Here is a 22,487-nt window from a genome sequence, read left to right as displayed (position 1 = left end):
CTCTGTGGTAGAGGCAGGGGTGGGGGATACAGCATTTACATGGGGAATCTGAGGATGGGGAGAAATTGGGGAAGAAAACCCCCAAACTGGAGGGATCAGGAGAGGAGTGACTGAGGAAGTGACATAGTGAGACTTGAAGGAAGGTGAAGCTTCTGGGAGAGCTGAGAAGGAAAGATATCTTCTATTTTTTGTGAGTTGAAACATCTACTAGTTATTCAGCACTTTTTTCTAATTATTTTTTTCTAATTTGAGTTTGACTTTTGCTCTAATTAGGTGAACTCGCTACACAAAAGACAGCTAATTAATTATAAGATGACTCCCATACTTGCAACTAGGAATTTTATCTGTTAAGATAACATCTTTTTATCATAGGATTATAGAGTTCATGCCCATTTTACAGATAAGAAAAAGTGGGATCCAGGGAAGGAAGTGACTTACCTGAGAGCATACGGGCAATAAGTGGCAAAGGCAAGATTTGAACCCACACCCTCTGCCTCCAGAGCAATGATTCAACACTCAGCACACTCGGGGCCTTTTGTACTATTGAAGAAAGTATTCACAACAGACAGATAATGAGGCTCTCAAGTAGTTTACCAGCCATTGGCTTCCTTCCTTTTTTGGTCCTAAGCCATATTTTCCAACATGTTCTTTGCCCTCTTCCCCATGCCTACTTTCAGTTCAATAAATATTAAGTAGCTAGATACTCTCTACATTAAAGGCCTATCTTTATTAAAGATCTAAAGAAAACCAGAAGTCTCTGCCCTTCAAAGACACAATTACTACCAAAGGCATCTCAAAAGGAAAGTACTAAAAATAGCCGGGCCCAGGGCTCATCTTGGAAGAGATACCCGAGTTCTGCTTGGAAGCTGTTGGGGATCAGGCCACAGGCTTGGTTCGGAGGGTTTTCCTGTCAATGAAGCTCTTCATGCAATTTAGTAATTCATCAGCCTTAGCCACGAGCCTTGGTGCATAAATTGAGATTATCTTCAATGGGGCCCTTTGCTTGCTAGTGGTGCAATTATCCCATTACATATTTTTGGTGCTTTCTGGGATGACGATGAACCCTTGCAGTGATTTTCTCCGCTGAGAACCTGTGAGGTATCATTCCAATTTAGTTACTCGGGTTTCATTTATAGACTGTTAATGAGAACACTCTTCAGCTCCTCCAGTTCATTAATTCAAGGGCCAAAAATTACACATTGAATAGCAACAGCTTAAGTCTTGGAAGGTCTGGGAACCGTCTCTCTCCTCTACCTTTTTATCCCTAATTCTACCAATGTCATGGTGGAGGCGGAAAACATCCACACAGGACTGAGCCGTTGCTTTTGTTTCTTGGGTTGCTAGGACTGAAGCCTGGTCCCCCAGCGGCCACACAGCTGGTGGTGAGCCTCTCCTTATTTGGCCAGGCAGGTCCTGGGACCCCACCTGAAGCCCTTCCAGCGGGCCAGACCCTGCCAGTTTAGGGCTCCCCTGGGAAGCCAAGGCCAGATCCCTTCCACCTCCTAAGAGTATAGCCCCGAAGAAGGATGTTCTCAAAGCTTCACACAAAATAAGTTACACGTATGTAGCCCTTCTGGCTCACAAGGCACATTCACATTCCAGCTGATTTTCACACTAGATCTGTGAGGTAGGTAGTACAAATGGCTTTATCTCCAGTTTACAGATGAGAAAATGGGCACACACTATTTCTACTCTGTATCTACTGCGAGAATGGCTTATTGCCCCTTTTGCCTTTTTGGTACCAAGTCCCAGGTCTGTGGGAGACCCACATCTAGCCAGTGCTAAACACGGATTCGCTAAGGAAAACCTTAGATGTAAACAGTAAATAGCAAATTGTGGCCAACTTCTTAAGTACCAAATAGGACAGACAGATGGTCATTTGAAAAAAAAAATCTGGGCATTTTAGTGGGATGTGGCAGTAGAGCTTAATGATAATGAAAATCCCACTGGGAGCGTTCTGCACAATCCTAGGTACATTTTAGGAGGAATAGTGATTAAGTGGAAAGTGTCCAGAGAATAGCCAGGATGGTGAAACATTTAATCTAAATTAGCTAATTTAGCTAAAGGAACGAGGGATGTTTGAGCCTAGGGAGAAGACTAAGGGGGCAACTGAGTATGTCTTCAAGTTTTGGAATGGCTGCCAAGCAGGAGACCAGACTAGTTTTGCTTGGTCCCAGAGAAAGGGCTCTTAATGGTCTTCCTCAGAATAATGGGAAAAATGGATAAATGAAGGAAATGTCACAGATCCCCTCTGGGTCCATGGACTGATGGTTAAGAACCCCTACCACAGGAAGTAGAAATAGGGGCTAAGGGTAGGAGTTAGGCTCCATTCCTGACCCACAGGACATTTTCCATGTCTATCATAGCAACTTCTTCACTCTACTCCAGGCTTTTTCAAACTGGCAATGCCTCTAAGGTTGTAACAAATGATTTCTTTGGTTACCCGGTTTTCCTTAAAGATTAGTGGCATTCCATTTGTGACTAGAAATTTAGGTTGCCTTATCCAGAGAAGCCTCTGCACCCATCCAATAATGCCACACTGAATTTTCTCTGGATTCAGAATCCTCAGCTTTGATTTGCTCTCTTAGCCTTCTTGAGGAACCAATAATCAAAGAACTGAGTTTTCTTTAGATGAAAATTACATAAAAAAAAAAATCATTCATGGATCACCTAACTAGGGCTGGGTCTAGGAGCAGGGGCACTAACAATGCTTTACAATGAATTTGTTTTACATTTCACACACAAGCAGTTGTAAGCACAGTCACCAAACTAGACTCCTTGGAGATAGAGACCATTTAATTCATCTTTGAATTCCTTGTACTGGTGAGTTCACAATTAGCATTCTGCAAAATGCATGCTGTAGGCCATGCTGCAAATGAAAGTGACTGGTTATATAACTTCTGGTAAATCACAATGATTTAGTCAAGAATTATCTACCAGGAGCTCTGCTCAACCTATATGTAAAAATCAGTTCCTTGAGACTACAAAAACATCACAAAAAAACTTCACATTTTATTTCAATCCCACAAATAAACAAACTTTTCCAATAATGAAAACTATTCCTGCTCTGAGTTCTTTTACAGTATCAAGCATTTTGGAAAGGGGTCATTTCGGGTGAGATTTCTAATGGTCAGAAAGCAAGGCACAGTAGCCTAAGAGAAGTCTTGTAGTTGACAGCCTCAAAAGAAGGGCATAGCATATTTCGCTTTCCCTGTAAGGCGGTATTGTTGTGTGAAGTTTGCACTTTACTGTACCACTCTGATACCTAAAGTGTTTTACTAAAAATAACCTGTGCTGGCTTGGCAAAATTCTTCACTTTCATATACAATCCATTTCAGGAGTGAGAAAAGATTCTGACTCCAGTACATGCAGGTTTAAATCTATTTTTGTAGAGAAGATGAAGTGTTTGAGGATGAAAAGTGGAGCACTATTACTGATCTTGAAAGAAAGAACAAGTTCCAGGGGGTATTATTGTTTGAACCACAGAACACCAAACTAGGCAGAGAAGTCCATAAGGAAATCAATTTCAGTACTCTCCCTTTGGTCCTTCATCTTCTAAGCATTTAAAGTATTTCCTTTTTGAACAATACCTAGACACTTATTTTATTACAAATGCAATCCAATTATGAATAAATAAAATTTAAAGATCTTTTAAACTTTCTGTCCCCAGGTTCCTTTAAATAGAAAAAGTGCTAAGTGTTTCTTCAGAGAATATTCAGTTCTTCTTGTCCAAATCTGACTGTAACTTGGTCTTCCAGAATCTTTCTAGAACTAAAGATCACATTGTAATAAGAAACCTCAGGGCAATAGTCTCATTATTGATATTGCCGGTAGTCTCCAAATGGTGAGGGTGGCAACTGGGCTGGAGGCAACTGGGAAGGATCTTCAACAAACTGCGGACCTGCAATGGATATAAATATTATGTTTTATAGAAACTATATCACTTAAATATCAAGAAGTTCCAACTAAGAGCAGCAAACAACATGGTTGAAAAAAATTAAGTGTCTGAACTGATTCCAACCAAAGGAAAATACATTGCAAATTAAACTAAGGGCATCAACCTAGTTTTATTTTTAGGGGTGCCTAATTCCTGTACTAGCATGACAGTATTGGAGGCGCTTCAAACTCTGTATGACAGATGACAGCCTAGGTTCCCTTGTGCTTAAGAGTAAAGATCTCTGAAATGCTGAGCCATAAATGCTTTGTGGATTAATTTCAGCAAGGAGCTGAGACAAAATTTTAAGTAACTGCAATAATGAGCTGCCAAACCCACCCAAACAAGGATCTTCTTATTCCCCTTAATACTTTATTGCTGTTATTTAAAAAATTTGTTTTCAACTTTATGAAAAATGGTAGAAATCATATTTTGTAAAACATTTATAAAATGCAGGTATGCTGAATTTTAAGCCAATCCAGTAAACCAAATCGAGATATCCAACTAAGTAGGCAATGACAGTTTCAAATGAAAGATACTCATGGCTAGTACTAAGGTAAAATGTTTTGGCATTGAGTTTGCAGACTCTGGAATGAGAACCTCTGACATTTATATAAAACTTTTAAGGCCTAGAAAACATTTTCTTCACAACCCTGTAATATAAGAAATGCAAGGGTTATTCTCATTTCATAGATGAAGAAACTAAGACTTAGAGTTGTTGAGGGATTGGCCCACGGTCCTAACTTCACGTGCACCAATGCTTTGCAATGCTCTGCTCTGCCCTGTCTTGCAATGGTTAAACATTTCTTCATCCAAGGGTATAGGAGTATGTGCGTGAATGTGAGTGTGTGCACGCACAAATGTGAGTGTGAGAGACTGTATGTGTATCTAAAGACAGTTTGGTGAGAGCAGGGAATAAGCTTTCTATAAACTTTCTATTTCCTACTTTACTTGGAAGAGTATTCTACACACAGTAGAGGCCTAAATATTTTCTGAATTGAAATGGATTGTTGTGAGAGTAACAACAGATTTTTAGCCTAGATCAGTAAAGGACACAATAATTGCTGGCATTGACCAAGCATACTAATTAGCGTCAGCCAAGCTCTGAACTTGGACCTTCCTTAGACCAAGTCCAACCCTCATCTCCACTGGGTCACCCAGCTGCCTTGAACCTAAATATCCAGAGTTTTAAAAATGAAGACCAAATTAAAGGCACTAACCCCCCCCCCAAGTGCTTCACTATATTAGCAGCAGCAGTAAAATTTAATTAATTTAGAGAATTATAATGGTTTGCCTCATTGCTAGAATAATTATTTTTAATTTATTTTGGGATCAAGTTTTTCTCATGGAAAAGTCCCTTTGAAATTATATTTATTTCATACACATTTACTTTCCAATAGATTTTCATTATACAGAATTTCCCAGAAGAACTAAGGAATTCCCAAAGCATTTTTTAATAAATGAGGCACAAGTTGATTAAAATAACTCATCCTTTAAAGATCACTTTGTCTTGCTTCTAGATGTAGGCTGCTCGTTGAGGACTGAAGCCTTCAAGGCCATACCAAGTACAATGCAACCAAAGATACCAAACACATCCTTAAAGAAGTCAAGACCGTATGAGAAATTTTCATATACATTTTCACTTTTTGTAGAGATATTGAATATGAGTATTTTCATCTTTGCATTCTGTCTTTGAATTGCAGGATAAATAGACTATTCTGGTAGACTGTGGCAGAATATGGCTATCATACTTGGACGTTAACTTTAAAGTGATGATTAAAAAGTATACAGATTAGACAGAAAGAGTCCATGAGGTCATCCAGTTCATCCTCATGGTATCTAATTAGCAGAGCAACATTTGAAAGCTGTGCCAGAAGGATATGGGATCCTTGCTCAGTGCATAGGGCAATGAGATCAGACTGGGAGAGATGATCTATTCCCCACACTCCAGACTGATTCTTGTCCAAGTGCTTGAACCAATTTTCTCCTTGTTTCACTCCTCTGCTTGTTTTCTTATAGAACAGCCAGGTCAATGTTTTGCAATTACCGACCCAGACAGAATATGATCCCTCTCCGCTAGTTCTAATACCATTCTCCTTCCCCATCTGTGGCCACAGGGAAAAACAGTTCCAGATTTAGAGTAAGAGTTGTTTGAAGTTTCTATGGTTATAATGGTCAAGCGATATTTCGTGTGATCATTAGTAACTAAACTATTCTCCCTTTAATACTGCAGAAAGAATAGCCAGCAAGCAATGATGTGTACTTTACCAATGAACTTTCATGGTCCTTTTTCTCCTAGTTACTCCAAATACTTGGAAAAAACCCAAAATAACTGTGGAAAAGATTCACTGTAAATATATATAAGCGGCAGTTACTTTTTTGTTTTTCTTAAAACACAGTAGATGATCTTTATGTCCTGTTCTTCAAATGTGACCACCATCTACTGCCACCTTCAGAGGGTCCTCACAACAAAGGGTGAAAAAGCCATTCATGAGGCAGATAAAACCATCAGCACAAATAAACACAATTTTAGCACTGTCTATAGATTAGGGAACAGTTCCAAAGTCAAGATTTTGGCTGAGAACTTAACTACTAGATTCTAAAGGAGGAATATTTACCATTTGGAAACTGTGCAGATGCAAATCTTGTTAACAGGATACCAGCTCCTTCAATTAAAGCTAGAAGAATGCCACCCATTGCAGCTGAACCAACCATGGCCACTGGTCCATCTGAAAATATAACGATAGAGAAATTACTTTTTTACTTTGTGCTATATGTATTATTGGCCACTCAGGGATGGCTTGAGCCCAGCAGATAAGAAGTCATTTCTTAGCCTGAGATCCCCGATTTTGTTTTTTAAAAAATATTTGAATAGCTAATTTCAATAAAGTTGGTTTCATTTATAAATTCTATACACTTTATTCATTTAAAAACATACTTCTATGGCCTCAGACATTTCCTAGCTGTGTGACCCTGGGCAAGTCACTTAATCCCCATTGCCTAGCCCTTACCACTCTTCTGCCTTAGAATCAATACCCAGTATAGATTCTAAGATGGAAGGTAAGAGTTTTAAAAAAAAAAAAAACAACCAACAAAAAAACAAAAACATTCTTCTAGGAAGGGGTCCACAGCCTTCATGACACTACCAAAGGAATACATGACATAAAAATAGTTAAGAATATCTATCTAAATGAAGCTGGGTCAAGTTTTTGTCCCAAGGAGTCAAAAGGCCTTTTGGGAACTAGAGAGCTCTAGGACTACGTCAACAGTTTTTGCAGGAAGTGGGGTGGGGTGGATGGTGTGTGTGTGTGTGTGTGTGTAAAGGATGAAATGTGTTAGGATCTCTCCTTGATCATCAGGATTTCAGTACAATCTGATGCTTTCAGGTCAATTGAGACTTCTAAAATAAACACAACACCCAATGTGGTACCATCCTCAGAACTGTCCCAGCCTCCTTAAGATCTCTTCCCTCTCTTTCCCAGGGATGAGCTTGACTTTATAAGGCACTAGGGATCAATTAGGCCTTCTCTTCCTTTTCTGGACCAAACCCACATCCCAGATGTTAGACCAGAAATAGAATGACCTCTGGAGGTACATGGACCTTCAACTTGTCAATTATTATCTAACAGTATCTTAAATCCTGACTGTTCTGATTTTATTTCTAATAAAAAGCCATGGTTTAAAGTAATTTAAAAAAACTACTCAAATGCTAGCAAATAGGCGAAATAATTAGCTGCTAACTTAATAGTTGGTATTGTTATTAAGGATCAACAAAATGGAAATCATTCAATAATACACTTTTCAAGCTGGGTAACCCAAAGAACTTCCTCACAAAACAGTATTGAGAAATTGTGATAAAAAAATATTTAAGGAAGTAGTTCTATTTTACTGACAGAATGCTAAGAGCTGCTATTCCCTGGACTCTCAAAAATATCAAGATAACAGGATTTTTTACCCCCCCTTTCTGAATTACCATTATATATTCTTCTGGTTTTCCCCTGCAGCTATCATTTCTCACATACTGAAAGATGTGAGACATACTGAGGTCTAACAAATAATTTTTCTTCAAGTGTACCCATAAGTTTCTTACTTCTTGCTGCCAATATGGCTCCAGTTAAGGCACCACTTGTGATGGAATTCCATGGATCTTCTTTTCCTCTGACTTTTACCATACTGCAATCAATCATGGAAAAGAGACCTCCCCAAATGGCAAAGCTACCTGTTCGATTTAAAACAAAAACTCATGTTAAAATTATTTTCCTGCTACAACAAAGTGGTCTAGTAGGAAATAAGTTCAAATTCTACTCTTTGTTATAATGCTTTACATTACACTAACTGTACTCTTTGGACCACACTTCATCCAAACTTATAGTCATACCACAAATCTACATAAGAATTGAATAAAGTCAGTATATCTAACACCTTAATAAAAAGCTGGAGTTGTAATACAAGCTAGAAAATTAGCAAAGACTCAAAACCTGAAAGGAATAATCAGGTGAACTAAAAGAAAAGAAATCAGGCCAATAAGTATACATTTTTGTAGACTATAGATGTTTAAAACCTATACAAAACTTTCTTCTGCTGTCTTAGCCCTTCGTTACCCTTGATTTTTTTTGACTTTTTTCTTGCCTCTTATTTTTGTCTCATTCATTTCTTCATTCCATCATATAGCTGCTGAGTATCTAGACATACTAGTAACTGAGGGGATATTTCTTATTCCTTTCTCTTACAGCTTATAAATTATATAATTAGGTCATAACTCAGTGCATCAAGAACCAACAGAGATAAACTATGGAGGGACAGAGGGGGGAAAGAAACCAATAGAATACACACACACACACACACACACACACACACACACACACACACACCCCTAGGGGACTACTAGGTAGCTCAGTAAATTGAGAACAAGTCCTAGAGACTAGGAGTCCTAGGTTCAAATCTGGCCTTAGCTACTTCCTAGTTGTGTGACGACCCTGGGCAAGTCACTTAACCCCCAATGTCTAGTCCTTATTGCTCTTCTGCCTTGGAACCAATAAAGTTATTGATTCTGACTTGGAAAGTAAGGGTGAAAAAAACAACCCTGCCTAAACTCTTCATTCCATTTTTCTTTAAGTCTTTGGGTAAAATGGGATGTAACTATTATTTTCATTTTTGTTTCCTCATAAGAAGGCATTTCTTTCCCTTTAAAAGCATACCACATAAAACATTTGTGCAAGAAAGAAATTAAATATTTATAAAAATTATTTTTCTTAAATAATTAAATGGAATTACATGAATCAGGAATCAGTATGGGTTCATCCATAGGTCATGCCAGAATATTCTACTCTCATCTGTTTTTCTAAAAGGATGGTAGACTAGCAATGGCACAGGGGAATGTCATGTTCTGGAAGGCAATAAACAACATATCCTATGGATATGGATAAGATAGACAGAATGATAGTACTGTTAGGTAGATTCAGAACTGGCTAAATGAAATGACCCAAAGAATGGTGATTAACAGATCTGTCACCTTGGAAAGAAATGCCCCAAAGATTTGCCTTTTGTTAGTTCTATTTAGTTTTTCACCAAGGCTTAAAGGTATGCTTATTAAATTTGTGACTGATATGACACTAGGAGGGCCAATGGAAAAGAAGCTTCTGGGAAGATGGCATGCCAAACACTGGGTATGGCTTTCTGCAAGACAAGGACTAGAGGTTCTTAAGCCAGAACCAACCAGAAACATGAGCCAGCTAGATGATGGACAAGAGCAAGAAGGGATAATTAATGTGATCTTTCCAAGAGAAGATCTACTGGTAAACTGTGATCTCATACCCTGAACCTTGGTAACAGATATTTATGTTCAAAATACTTGTTGGTTGCCTTCATTGGCTCAAATACCCTAAAATGAAGTCAGATTTTCTTAGATTTACCTGCTACACTGATCAGCAGACTGTTTCCCATCTCTCATTTAGACCTAGAATGCTCATCTTGACTAATCATTGCTTCTTGGAATTCTTAGTTTACTTGGATGCTCAGCTAAAGTGCCATCTGCCCAGTTTTTAGTGTTCTCTCTCAATCTCAAAATTTATTTACACACACACACACACACACACACACACACACACGTACACCCACTTCATCATTTCCTATAGCTGCTTTCCTGGACTTAATGACCTCCAAAAACTCATTATTCTGTAAGATGAACTTTACTCTGAATCTTCTAAATCTTCTACTTCCTCAGATCACTTCCTTCCCCTGGCCTCTTCTCAGATTCTTCTTATATGTGATTTCTCCCAATAGATTGTGAGGTCCAGGGGGCAGGGAGTGTCTTATGCTTCTCTTTGTATCCTCAAACATTAGTATAGTGCCTAGCAGACAGTAAATGCTTAATAGGGACAGCTAGGTGATGCAGTAGACAGAGCTCTGGGCCCGGATTCAGACACTTATTAGCTATGTGACCTATGGCAAGTCACTTGACCCTTTTTGCCTCAGTTTCCTCATCTGTAAAATGAGCTGGAGAAAAACTCAAATGAGTTCACAAAGAGATGGATATGATTAAAAGGACTGAATTAGTATTTCATAAATGTTTAGTGACTGATAAGTATCTAGAATGAACCTGATTTATTCTTTTTCATGAATATACTGGTTTACCTAACTATAAGCTTTACATGAGACCCCAGAATTCATATGCTGTTAATTCAATTCAAACAGTTTAGGTTCAGAGAATGTACAAAGTTCAAATAAGCCAACATCCTGGGCCTCTCAGAGCATATAATGAAGGTTATTTCACATACATGAGTAGTCATAATGTTCCCTATATACTTAAGGGAGGTGTAAACAAGAGGCTTTGTAAGTTCCCAAGGGATAAAGGTCTTTAATGATAAGAAAGATCTTGGGAAGTTTGGCATTTGAATTAGGTTTTAATGAACAGCTAAGCACACAGGAAAAAGCCCAAGAAAAAGCAATTTTGTCTTTCTCTTCACTAGGTACTTCAAATATAATGCTATTGAAAATGCAGAGCCAAGTAAATATAATTCTTTCCTAATTTTTGGCATTTACCTTTGAGGCCTAGAAAATAGTTCTTCTATTTTTTTAAGTATTTTTCCACAAGGCCTTCTAAGGTTTTTAATACTTTTCTTCAGCTTCCTCGGAAGCCACCATTTCCTTTCTCAAAACCTACAACTTTTAACCATTTCTTTTTCCTTCCATCCAAAAAATGTGTTTTGAGGAAATGCAGGAAGGTTATTATAAAGTATACTATTCAAGCCTACTTTTTGAACCATCATCTAAGGGCAGCAGCTTATGTAGATGTTATCCAGGAATGAGCAATTAAAGCCAAACTGAGATTGATAATTTGTATAATCCAAAAGAAGGAAAGGTAGAGAGTAACCTTCACCAAATAGGAAAAAGGTACATCTGAACATGAAATAATTCTCTTTACCTCCCAACTGTGGTGCTCTGGTTTTGATTGCTGTCAAACTGCCTCGCAGCCTATGGCTTACGCCCTGAGGAAACAAAATGAAGTGGCCAGAAAATATGAAAAGTGTAATCAATTTCCCACTGATAGAACTTGTTCCATTTTTATTAAGTCTAAGTTCAATGTGGAAGTTTCCCATCTACTTACCACAGGAGAATTGCGAAAACCTTTGATTGCTTGGAAGATACCACCTCCTATGGTACCCATAGTGAAGGCCCCACCACAGTCATCCACAATTCGCCAGGGGCTGAGGAAAAAGAAAAAACAAAAATGAAATCTTTAATGATATATGTATGTATATATGTGTGTGTGTGTGTGTGTGTGTGTGTGTGTGTGACACAGATAGATATAATCTTCCTGACAATCTCACTGTTTATAAAGTAAATGAATGCCAATTGTAAAAGTGAAATTTGGGAAATGTATCAAACTACATTTCCCATGGTCCAATGGGTTTCCGTTTCCGGTTTCTGGGCTTGGGAAGGCTTACGTCTTGACGCAGGGAAGGGTTTAAATCTCCTGGGTTAGGAGGAAGTGGTCTCTTTTGCCAGTAGGCTCTCTTTTGCGAGTAGGACTTCCAGGAAACAGGAGACAGTAATGGAGGCGGCGGCAGTTTTGAATGCTTACAAGCGCGTGGTCTAATGATTTTATCTATCAGCATGGCTTTAATTAAAATACTAATATATATATTTATACCAGCCTTCATCATTTTTCATTTTTATACAACTTTCAAACACAGCCCCAGCCTAACCAACAAATTCTGCCTCAAAATATACAAAGCTGTGTGGCAGTCAATTTATGGGAATTAAGCTATAAGGAAAGGGACTGAACTTCTTATTCTCCATTGCATTAAGTTCATGTGAAAATGATTCTGGCCGATGATCTATCAATCAATTAGGTACTTAATTAAGCACCTACTATATACCAAGCACTGTGCTAGGGGTTGAGGACCCAACCACAAAGAATAAAACCATTTCTATTCACAAAGAATCTATTACATTCTCATGGGGAAGCCAAGTACATGTAAAAGATAAACAGCATAAATAGAAAGTTAATTAATATAAAAATATACAAAGTAATTCAATAACAAGGTACTATGGGGAAAGGGGGTATTAGCAGCATTTGAGGGGACCAGGAATGGTTTCATGGAGATGATGATGGCGTTAGAGCTGATGATCTTTGCAGAGGTAGGAGACTGCATGGAAGGCAGGATATAATGTCAGACTGCATTCGTGTGTGGGCTAGTTTTTCAGAACAGCCTTTCCTTTTTCATTCTTTATTACAAGAGATTGCTTGATGGGATGGGAGAAAGGAAATATATATTTGGAAATGAAGGTATATAAGAATACTGATATAGAAAGATAATGAAACTCCCTCTACTGATGCAGATCAGCAACTTTCCCTGTAACTCACTGTCTTAAAGAAAATTGCTCAGAGCACTGAGAAATGACTTGCTCAGGGCCTCAAAAACAGTATGTATCAGAAGCAGGCCTGGAATTTAGACCATCCTGGTATGAGGTCAGTTCTCTATTCAGTACCCCAACATTACCTCTAGACGAAAATGAAGGTTATGTAAAAACAAAAAAAAAAATTAGTAATACCTTACTTTTAAAAGGAGTATCACTGAACAGATATTTTAGATGAAGAAATCAAGGCTCTAATATTAAAAAATGCAAATCAAAACAACTCTGAGATATCTATGACAAACATTAGAGGGGATATGGAAAAAATGGAGATGTCAATACACTGTTGGTGGAACTGTGAATTGATCCAATCATTTTGAAGAGCATTCTGGAATTATGTCCAAAGAGTTATAAAACTACTTAAACTCAGAAATAACACTGTTGGGTCTGTTTCCCAAGGAGATTAGGGAAAAAGGAAAAAAATTCAGTGTTTTTTTTTTTCTTTTCTAAAAACTCTCACTTTCTGTCTTAGAAGCAATTCTCAGTATTGGTTCCAAGGCAGATGAGGAGTTAAGGGCTAAGTAATTGGAGTTAAGTGATTTGCCTGGAGTCACACAACTAGGAGATATCTGAGACCAAATCTGAATTCAGGTCCTCCCCTCTCTAGACCTGGTCACTATTCTCTGAGCCATCTAGCTGCCTCCTATATATTCTAAAATATTTAGAGCAGCTCTCTTTGTGGTGGCAAAGAATTGGAAATTAAGAGGATGTTCATCAACTGGGGAATAGCTGAATAAGTTGTGGTATATGATTGTGACAGAATACTACTGTGCTATAAGAAACAATGAGCAGGCTAATTAAAAAAAAACAAACACCTTGGAATGACCTGAATGAAATTATGAAGAGCAAAAAGAGTAAAACCAAGAGATTATATATAGCTACAGTATTAATATTTAATAAATAACTTGTGAATGTCCACCTCCAGAGAAAGAAGAAACACAAAAGACATAATTTGTATATTTTTTGGTCAGGCAATGCCTTCCATGGTACTAGGGATGTGATGGTGAAACCTATGGCACACAGAGTGTTCTCTATGGGCATGTGTCCCAGAGGTTCTCAGATGGAGCTGCTCTCTGTCCCCTCTCCACCACGCCTGATGACATTTTTTTCACATCACCTACCCCTCTGCCCAGCAGCCTAATGGGAATACACAGGGGATGAGGTGGATGCCTCACAGTTGGAAGAGCTGGAGGGGAGCAGAGTGCTTGAGCCACTCCTCTCCTCCTCTTTATACTACTCTGAGGATATTCCTTACTTCACCCGCCTCTGCCCAATAGGAACACCTTCTGTCTCCCCTATGTGGGGTGGGGAGGGACAGCAATGGCACAGGGCATGCCTGGCACTCAGTGGGGGTGAGGCATGGCACTCAAATCTATAAAACATTCACCATCACTATACTAGGGCATGGGGAAGGGGGGGGGCGGGAAACGACACACAATAACTGGGATTTTTATGCACCAAGCAACAAGTAAGTAAATAAAAGCAGCCTTGGGAAGAATGGATTGAAGAAGAGAGATGGCACTGATTGGGAGGGCAAATGAATCATAAAAGTGAGAGATCATTTAAGACTAAAAAAAGGTGTCGTGTTATGGGAAAGAGTAGATTACTTTTGGGAATGTGAAGGCTCTTTGGATAGGGAGTCACTGACTCTGAAAGAAGGCAAGAAAGCTTCATATGACTGAATTAAGATGATTTTGATTTTGGCAAGTCTTTGTTAGAAGATAAACACTGTGAGACAGTGAGGTCATATTCCCTTCCCACCTCACCATCTGCAGACAGTAAGAAACAGAGGTGACAAGAGGATTTTCTTTCCCTCACATGTCTGTTGGCACCAAACATCATCAACTAGCATTAGTTAGAGTTCACTTGGTACAAAGAACTGGAAAAGGCCAACTCACCAAACTTCAAAGAGGCTTGCTAGTGACAACTAGATTATCTAAATCCCTGGTAGGTTAGTCTAGTTCTGCCTACAATAATTGACTTTTAAACATTTTAAATGATGAAACCAATAAATACATCCTGAAACCTATAAACCAGTGATTCCCAAAGTGGGCACTACCATCCCCTGGTGGGTGCTGCAGCGATCCAGGGGGGTGGTGATGGCCATAGGTGCATTTATCTTTCCTATTAATTGCTATTAAAATTTAAAAAATTTAATTTCCAGGGGGCCAAGTAATATTTTTTCTGGAAAGGGGGCAGTAGGCCAAAAAAGTTTGGGAACCACTGATATAAACAATGACAGTATCTATTCTATGGTTGCCTACATACTCATTAATGATAATGTAAAAAGCCAAAGGATAGTAAATGTCTGTGTACTTTCTTCTAATAGGGTCAAGATCACCAACACGGCTTTATGGCAGTGAGCAGGTCAGCCTAAAATTTTTTTGCTTTGGAAGAATAAATACCACCCCAATATGGAAGCGAATTTTAGATAATACCAGATTTCCCCAAGTCTAGAATTATTCATGCTGCATACTTTAAGTCATTCATTTTCATTCACACAACACTGAAATAACAAGAGTTTACTGGAGAGGAGGCAAGAAAGCTAACTTTCCCCTAGAATCTAAACTAAATAAAGGTACTAATTATCTGAGACTGTTAAGTACTCAGGGGAATGTAAACAACTAAAAGGTAAGACTACAGAACTTATAATATAGTTGGAGAGATACAAATGATGATGATGTCTCTTATTTATATGGTACTTTAATGTTGACAATTACTTATATTACTTTATTTGAGCTTCATAACAATCTATTGAGGTAGGAGATCCAGGTAGCATTTTCATTGAGAAGAAAGCTGAACTTCCTAACAGTTAGAAGTCTATAGTCAATTAGTAAATGTTGGAGGGAGAATTTTAACCCAGGTCATTCCTGCCTCTAAACTCATTTTCCCATCAAATACACGTTAAAAACAACAACAAAGCCCAAAGGCTTGAGCTAAGCTCTCTGAAGGATGGGTAGGACATATGTGTACATGTAGACATTTCAGAGCAAAAACAAAAATGGCAGGAATCTGAAAAGCATATCAAGCAGGCTGTGAATCAACTGGCTGGAACAGATCACAAATATTTCACTAATAGAAGGAAATATAATTGGACAGCTGGGTGAAAGGTGGACTTTAAATGTTAAGTAAAGGAGTCTCTACATTAATCTATAGGCAATGGGGAACCATTCAAAATGTTCTGAACATAGGGCAGCTAGGTGGCTGGGATGATGAAGAGCCAGGCCTAAAGACTAGATGTCCTGGGTTCAAATCTAGCCTTAGACACTATCTGGCTATGTGACCCTAGGCAAGTCATTTAATTTCAATCGCCTAACCCTTACTGCTTTTCTGCTTTGAAACTAATACTTAATATTGATTCTTAGACAGAAGGTAAGGGTTTAAAAGAATGTTTTGAACAGAGTATAACGATCAATTACAGAATTTTAGAAAGAATAGTCAGGCTGCTTTTTACAGAATAAGCAAGCCCAGCAAAAAGAAGCTCAGGTAGGAAGCTATTACAATAGTTCAAGAACAAGATTAGAGTCTAAGTTAGGTTGATGGCAGTGTTCAGGAATAGAAAATGCACACAAAGAATAGGACACAGTCTGGAGTAACAAGCTACACATAGGGTGGCCATATCAGAGTTAGGAACAAGGTAAAAACAAAAGGGTTAGCCATAAGAGATGATAAACAGACAAACATTTCACTGCCCCAAAACTTGACACCAATGACCTAGGGCCTGTTTCCTCATTTTTTATAAACAAAGGGGCTGGAGTAGATGTCCTCTAAGACTTGTGCAGTCCTAAAACTTTTATTCAGTGCTAAATGCTTTTGCTTTCCTGACAACCTAACCCACTGCTAAGGTCTCTAAGAAAAAATGAGAATAACCATCCAAACACCCACATTAGGCTAACTGCTAGTTAGTGAGCTACAGATATGGAGGAAGCATGAAAAAAAATTTTTAAATGCACATTAGAAGAGTATAGAAAGGAATACAAAATAGTGGTACCTTTTGTTATTGTTTTGTTGAATTTAATATATTTCTTTTTTTTTTTTTAAACTGCTTTACAAGGGACCAGCTAGGTGGCTCAGTGGATTGAGAGCCAAGGCCTAGGGATGGGAGATCTTAGGTTCAAAACAGTTCAGTTTTTTGCTCAATCTTTTTTTGTATACAGAAATGTTTGTGTTTAAGTTCACAATAAAAAAAAAAAAAAGATAGGGTTCTTGCCCTTAATGTTAGCTAGCAGAAAGTAAAAGTACATTACAGTACAAGGTAGAAATTATTTCCTCTACTATGTCTCAACAACTCCATGAGTCCATGCCCTGGAAGAACTTGTCTCCAATTAGAATATAAGTTCCTGGAGGACAGGGAATGTCTTTGATTTGATATTTGTGTCCACAGCACTTAGTATTTAGAGTTAAAGCAGACCATCAACTTTTTAAAAAATTAATTCACGAGATATAGAATTCTATGGAATAGAGAAAGTAGATCTAATTAGGTGAGGGGAAGAAATAAGAAAAGGTTGCCTAAAAAAGTTGGCATACAGCTTGCCAATTCTGAAGGGAATTCTAAGATTTCAACAGCTAGAGAGAAATAGAGGGCATTCTAGGTGAAGGCAGACTTGTTCAGTTGTTTCAGTCAAGTCTGATACTCTGTGACTCTATTTGGGGATCTCTTGGCAAAGGTACTGGGATGGTTGCCATTTCCTTTTCCAGTTCATTTTACAGATGAGGAAACTGAGGCAAACAAGGTCCAGTGACTTGCCCACAAAGCAAGTATCTACAGTTGGATCTGAACTACTCGGGTCTTCCTGACTCCAGCCTTGGTCCTTTATCCACTGTACCAACTAGCTTGTCCAGGACACAGGACCATTATATAGTAAGTGATCCAGTTTAGCTTAAGCATTAGGGATTTTTCAGGATATTGGAAAGGACCATTAGAAAACAAGTTGGAATGATCACAGAAGGTTGTGAATACCAGGGTCAGGAGTTTGAATTTCTTCCTAGTTGATAACAAAGAGCAAAATAGCATGAGCTTTATTTCATGAAGATTAATCTGCAGGACACTGAGATAGGAGCAGTCTGATAGGTAGGAGAATCAGGAGAGTGGTGCCTTGAGAAACTAGAGAAAAGTATCAAGGAGAGGGCAAGCAACTGTGGAAGGCTGCAGAGAGGTCAAGGAGAATAAGGATTACATTTGGAGTAAGCGAATCTAAGTGAAACTGTAACTTCCTTTATGATGTGTATGTGATTTCCAGCTAATTACTTAAGTTCTCTGAACCTTAATTTCTCCATTAGCAAAACATGGAATTTGGACTGGACAACCAAGATCCCTCATGACTTTATCTAGATCCGGTAGGTTGGGAAGACCAATTAGGAGAGTTTAGCCAATTCTGACACAGGAATGTAAAGGAAGAAATTGATGCAGGAGCAATCATTGAGGCCTAAGCACTAGGGCATAAGGAGAAAATTAACACCCGAAAGTTTACCCCATAGGAGAATGATGGTTCTATGAACAGAAAAAGAAACTTTTATTAGAAGGAGTCATGTGATGAAGTGAGATGCTAATGGCACATTTAGTTCTTAGAAGTTTAGCTTATGAGACAGGAGGGAGCTATAGAAGATAAGACAATTCATGTATAAAGATGATAGCTAAAATCAAGGGAATGGATGACATCAAATAAATCTGAAGACATAGAGTATATCTACATTTGATAGTAAAATATTCCTCTCAAAGAGGCTGTCTTATCCATCCTATTTCCTCAACATCTTTTACCTCTATCCCCTTTCTATATACGCTACAAATGCCCTTACTGAGATCTTATCGCTTGCCTATCCAATTACAATATCATCCAAGACTCTTCCCCTTTCTAATCCATCTTTCCTGCAGATGACAAAATGATTTTTTAAAAAATGAAACCCTTACCTTTTGTCTTGGAGTCAATACTGTGTATTGGCTCCAAGGCAGAAGAGTGGTAAGGGTAGGTAATGGGGGTCAAGTGTCTTGCCCAGGGTCACACAGCTGGGAAGTGTCTGAGGTCAGATTTGAACCTAGGACCTCCCATCTCTAGGGCTGGCTCTCAATCCACTGAGCTACCCAGCTGCCAAAATGATATTCTTAAAAGCACAAATCTGACCATCCTCCTTCCCTGCTCAAAAAACTCCATTATCTAGAACAAAATTCAATTTTGTTTGGTTTTTGAAGCCCTTCACAATCTGGCTTTAGCTTATTTTTCCAGAATGATAGCACATTATTCCTTCTTCTGCACTGTGGTTTTAGAAAACTTCCCCAAAGTTTTATTTTTGACTTTGTATCCCCAGCACAGTGCCTGGCCCATGGTAGATTGGAAAATAAGAGAAGCCATCCAAGAGTCAGGAAGTCAAGAGAGATAAAGCAGCCAAGACAAAATTATTACAGCAGCCAAGAAAGAATCAATTGTCAAGAAAGCAGTCAAACAGCTTCAGATACCACAGGGATATCAAAATGAGGAAGAGGACTGAAAAATGCTCAATGGAAATGATGATTACGGGGTCAATTTTCCTGTGAGAATTTTTAGTACAGCAGTGGATTTGGTGTACCTTTCATACCTAGCTTCTTTTGACCAACTAAACTGTTACCATTTTGGTATAGATTCCCATTCTGAGATTCCTAAAAGTTTTTCCTGACTTTCTCCTTCTCCAATTCATCCCTTTCACTCAACAATCAAAATAATCTTCAGAATACACTAGACTGACCATGTCATTTCTCTTTTTAGAAATTTTCAGTGGTTTCCTATTATCAATGGGGTGAATTAAAAAGGAAACCCTCTGCAATTAGACTACAATCCTACACTTTCAGTCTTATTTTGCTTTAATCACCTTCAAGCATTCTATAACCAAACTATATTCCAATTGTTCTACATGTTATCCATACTCAATGTTAAAACTTTTGTCTTTGTTCATGCCTGAAAAAAGGTTCCTTCTTCCCATTTCAGACTTCAATGTCCAGTTCAGTTAACATCTCCATGAATTTTTTCAAGATCCCCTCACCTAAATGACTTTTCCTTTCAAGTTTCTTACAGATGCTTGTCTAGATCTTCCCTTTACTATTATCTCATTCTACTCTCATATATGTATTTCCATATATAGGTGAGAGCTAGACCTAGAGCAGTGATGGCAAACCTATGACATGCATATCAGCACTGACATGCATAACCATTTTCAATGACATGCAACCACATACAGAAGTATGGGGCTGCATGCCATGAGGATGAAACATTTGTTGTAGTGTAGTGTAGAGACTGTGCACTATAGATGACAATTCTACCTATATTAATTTGCCTATTTTGGTTTATTAAATACGGTTATGTTACAATTATACATGTTTGTTATTTAAACTATAAATATCGCAAAATTATGGTTTTTTTCTCAAAATGACACACCACGGAGTTATGCTTGTTTTTTTGGCAAATTCTGACACACCAAGCTCAAAAGGTTGCCCATCACTGGCCTAGAGAGAAGTCATACATTCAAATTTGGTTTTAGATACTTCCTAGCTGTGTGATCTTGAGCAAGTCACTTAACTCCCACAGCCTAGTCCTCATAACTCTTCTGTCTTGTAACCAATATACAGTATTGATTCTAAGATGGAAGGGGAGGGTTTAAAAATAAATAAGAATAGTCAAGTCAACTTCTTGCTTACAACTGTCCTTGAAAAGGTCCTCTTCCTGGAGGTAAATGTTTTCTAAGATGACCTTATAAAACTCACCCCTAACTATTTCACTAAGAAAATGCATAAATTTGGCTTTAAAGAGTTATGTAGACTATAATTAACCACTGTATTTCAAGAGGAATTTGGTGCTCTGGCCTTCAAACAATGTAAGTTATCAAGGACAAAACACGAAATTAAATGGAAAGATTTAGATTCCTCCCCCCCTTTTTAAAATGAAAATTGATATGATTAGGAACACGTGGTTGCTTCCAGGTTTCAGACTCTTGGAATCAGTCTTCCTACCAACCTTCTTAATTCGGGTTGATGAAAAATGGAACATATAAGTTCCTTGGGGGCGGGGGTTTGTCTTTTGCCTCGCGGGATCCCCAGGTTTAGTAGTGTCTGGTACACAGTAAACACTGATTAAATGTTTACTGAATGGTACCGAACTTCCAAAGTGGGGTGGGGGTACCTGGAGCCTTTAGGCACGTGTCCTCCGAGAAGAAAAGGTTATCTAGGAAACCCTTCATTAGCTCTAAGTCCTTGGGGCACGAGACTCCAGGACCCCCGTCCTCAACACAATCCATGCCAGGGGGTGAGGGGAGGCGACCTCCTGAAGGCCCCGCTCAAGTAGGAATGTTGGTGCAAAGGAAGCAGGGTGGGCTTGGCCCTGTCTCCGGCCCTCAGTTTCCTGCCTTGTAAGATAAGGCTGCTGCGGGCGCCGCCACCGCGGGATCCCTCAGGTGGGCGGCCCAAGGTGCGACCTCCTTGGCCCTCAGACCCTGCCGGGAGGGGGCAGGGACAAGGCCGAAGGGGGAGACCGAGCTCAGACCAAGGTCAAGGACGAGCCGAGCCAGTCGGCCGGGAGAGGAGTCATTTGGGGCGGCAGAGGCGCGTGCGGCGAAGCCCGTTAGTTGGCCAGGGCCGGAGGGGCCGGAGAGGCCACAGGGACAAGGCCGGCAGTTGGGGAGGCTCACCAGGGCTCACGAGCGTACTCCTCCATCTTGGAAGCGGCAGCAGCGGAGGGAGCTCGGGGGATGCTGGGAAACAGGAAGGAGCTCTAGCCCCGCCAATAGCGGAAATGACCTCTGTACCACGAAGAGCCAGAGGAGAGCCAGGAGGCTGATGAGGATAAGGATTGGTTCGCTTCTTTTCCCGGATAGCCAATGGGAGAAGCGTCTCTCGGGGGCGTGGGGCGAGAAGCTTCTCGGGGATTTGCTCAAGAGACTATCCGAACCCTGGGGAAGCAGGTGCTATGGATTCGAATCCTTCCTTACCCGCACCTGCTTCAGCCGGTTCCCTGGTCATTCGAAAAGTTTTCTAAACCCTAAACAGATGCTGTTTTGGGAGTTTTGAATTACGCTTATGAATGAATGTTTCATGGAATTTTAGGGTTGGACCTGGAAGTGATCTTGGAAATTATCCGGCCCCCAAACCAAGATGACCTGGGTTCAAGATCCACCTCTGATACCAGCCTAGAGCTCCCAGCCTAGAGTCAGGGAGACCTGAATTCAAATCCAACTTTAGACACAAGCTGAGTGTCCCTGGGTCGGTCACAGCTTCTGCCAATTGTAAAATGGGATGGTAATGGTTACTGTGAATCCAATATGCCCATTAATTTGCAGTCAGTCAAACATTAAATGGCCACTTGGTACCCTGCACTGTGCTGAGTGCTGAAAATAAAAAAGAGGCAAAAGAAAATCCGTACCCTTAAGAAGATCTCGGTCTAATGAGGTTGACAACTGTGGCCAAACAAGGGAGATAAAATTGGGTTCCAGAGGGAAGGCACTAAGATCGAGGGCTGGGCTTGTGCGGATCAAAGGAGGTCATCTTTACAAAACACTTTGCCAAACCCCAAATTACCAATAAATGTTACCCAAGAAAACTGCCCATCGCTCTCCGTTTGCAGAATCCCGCATTGGGAGAGGGAATTTCCACCGGGAGTTCCAGAAATGTATGGAA

General features: G+C 39.4%; 1 protein-coding gene across 1 annotated transcript; it reads right to left on the bottom strand.

The window, feature by feature from the left end:
- Positions 1 to 2,992: 2,992 nt before the first annotated feature.
- TIMM17A (translocase of inner mitochondrial membrane 17A) lies at positions 2,993 to 21,580 on the bottom strand. The gene is made up of 6 exons (XM_044672223.1): positions 21,503 to 21,580; positions 11,541 to 11,640; positions 11,358 to 11,421; positions 8,025 to 8,153; positions 6,553 to 6,663; positions 2,993 to 3,901 (listed from the first exon to the last, which is right to left on the bottom strand). The coding sequence occupies exons 1-6, from the start codon at positions 21,526 to 21,528 to the stop codon at positions 3,816 to 3,818; spliced, it is 516 nt and encodes a 171-aa protein (XP_044528158.1). The 5' UTR covers positions 21,529 to 21,580; the 3' UTR covers positions 2,993 to 3,815.
- Positions 21,581 to 22,487: the final 907 nt, after the last annotated feature.

The sequence above is a fragment of the Gracilinanus agilis genome, chromosome 4, assembly GCF_016433145.1.
Source record: "Gracilinanus agilis isolate LMUSP501 chromosome 4, AgileGrace, whole genome shotgun sequence".
In the NCBI taxonomy this organism is placed as follows: Eukaryota; Metazoa; Chordata; class Mammalia; order Didelphimorphia; family Didelphidae; genus Gracilinanus; species Gracilinanus agilis.
Note: the sequence above shows the minus strand (reverse complement) of the source record. Positions and strands in the feature narration are given on the sequence as shown.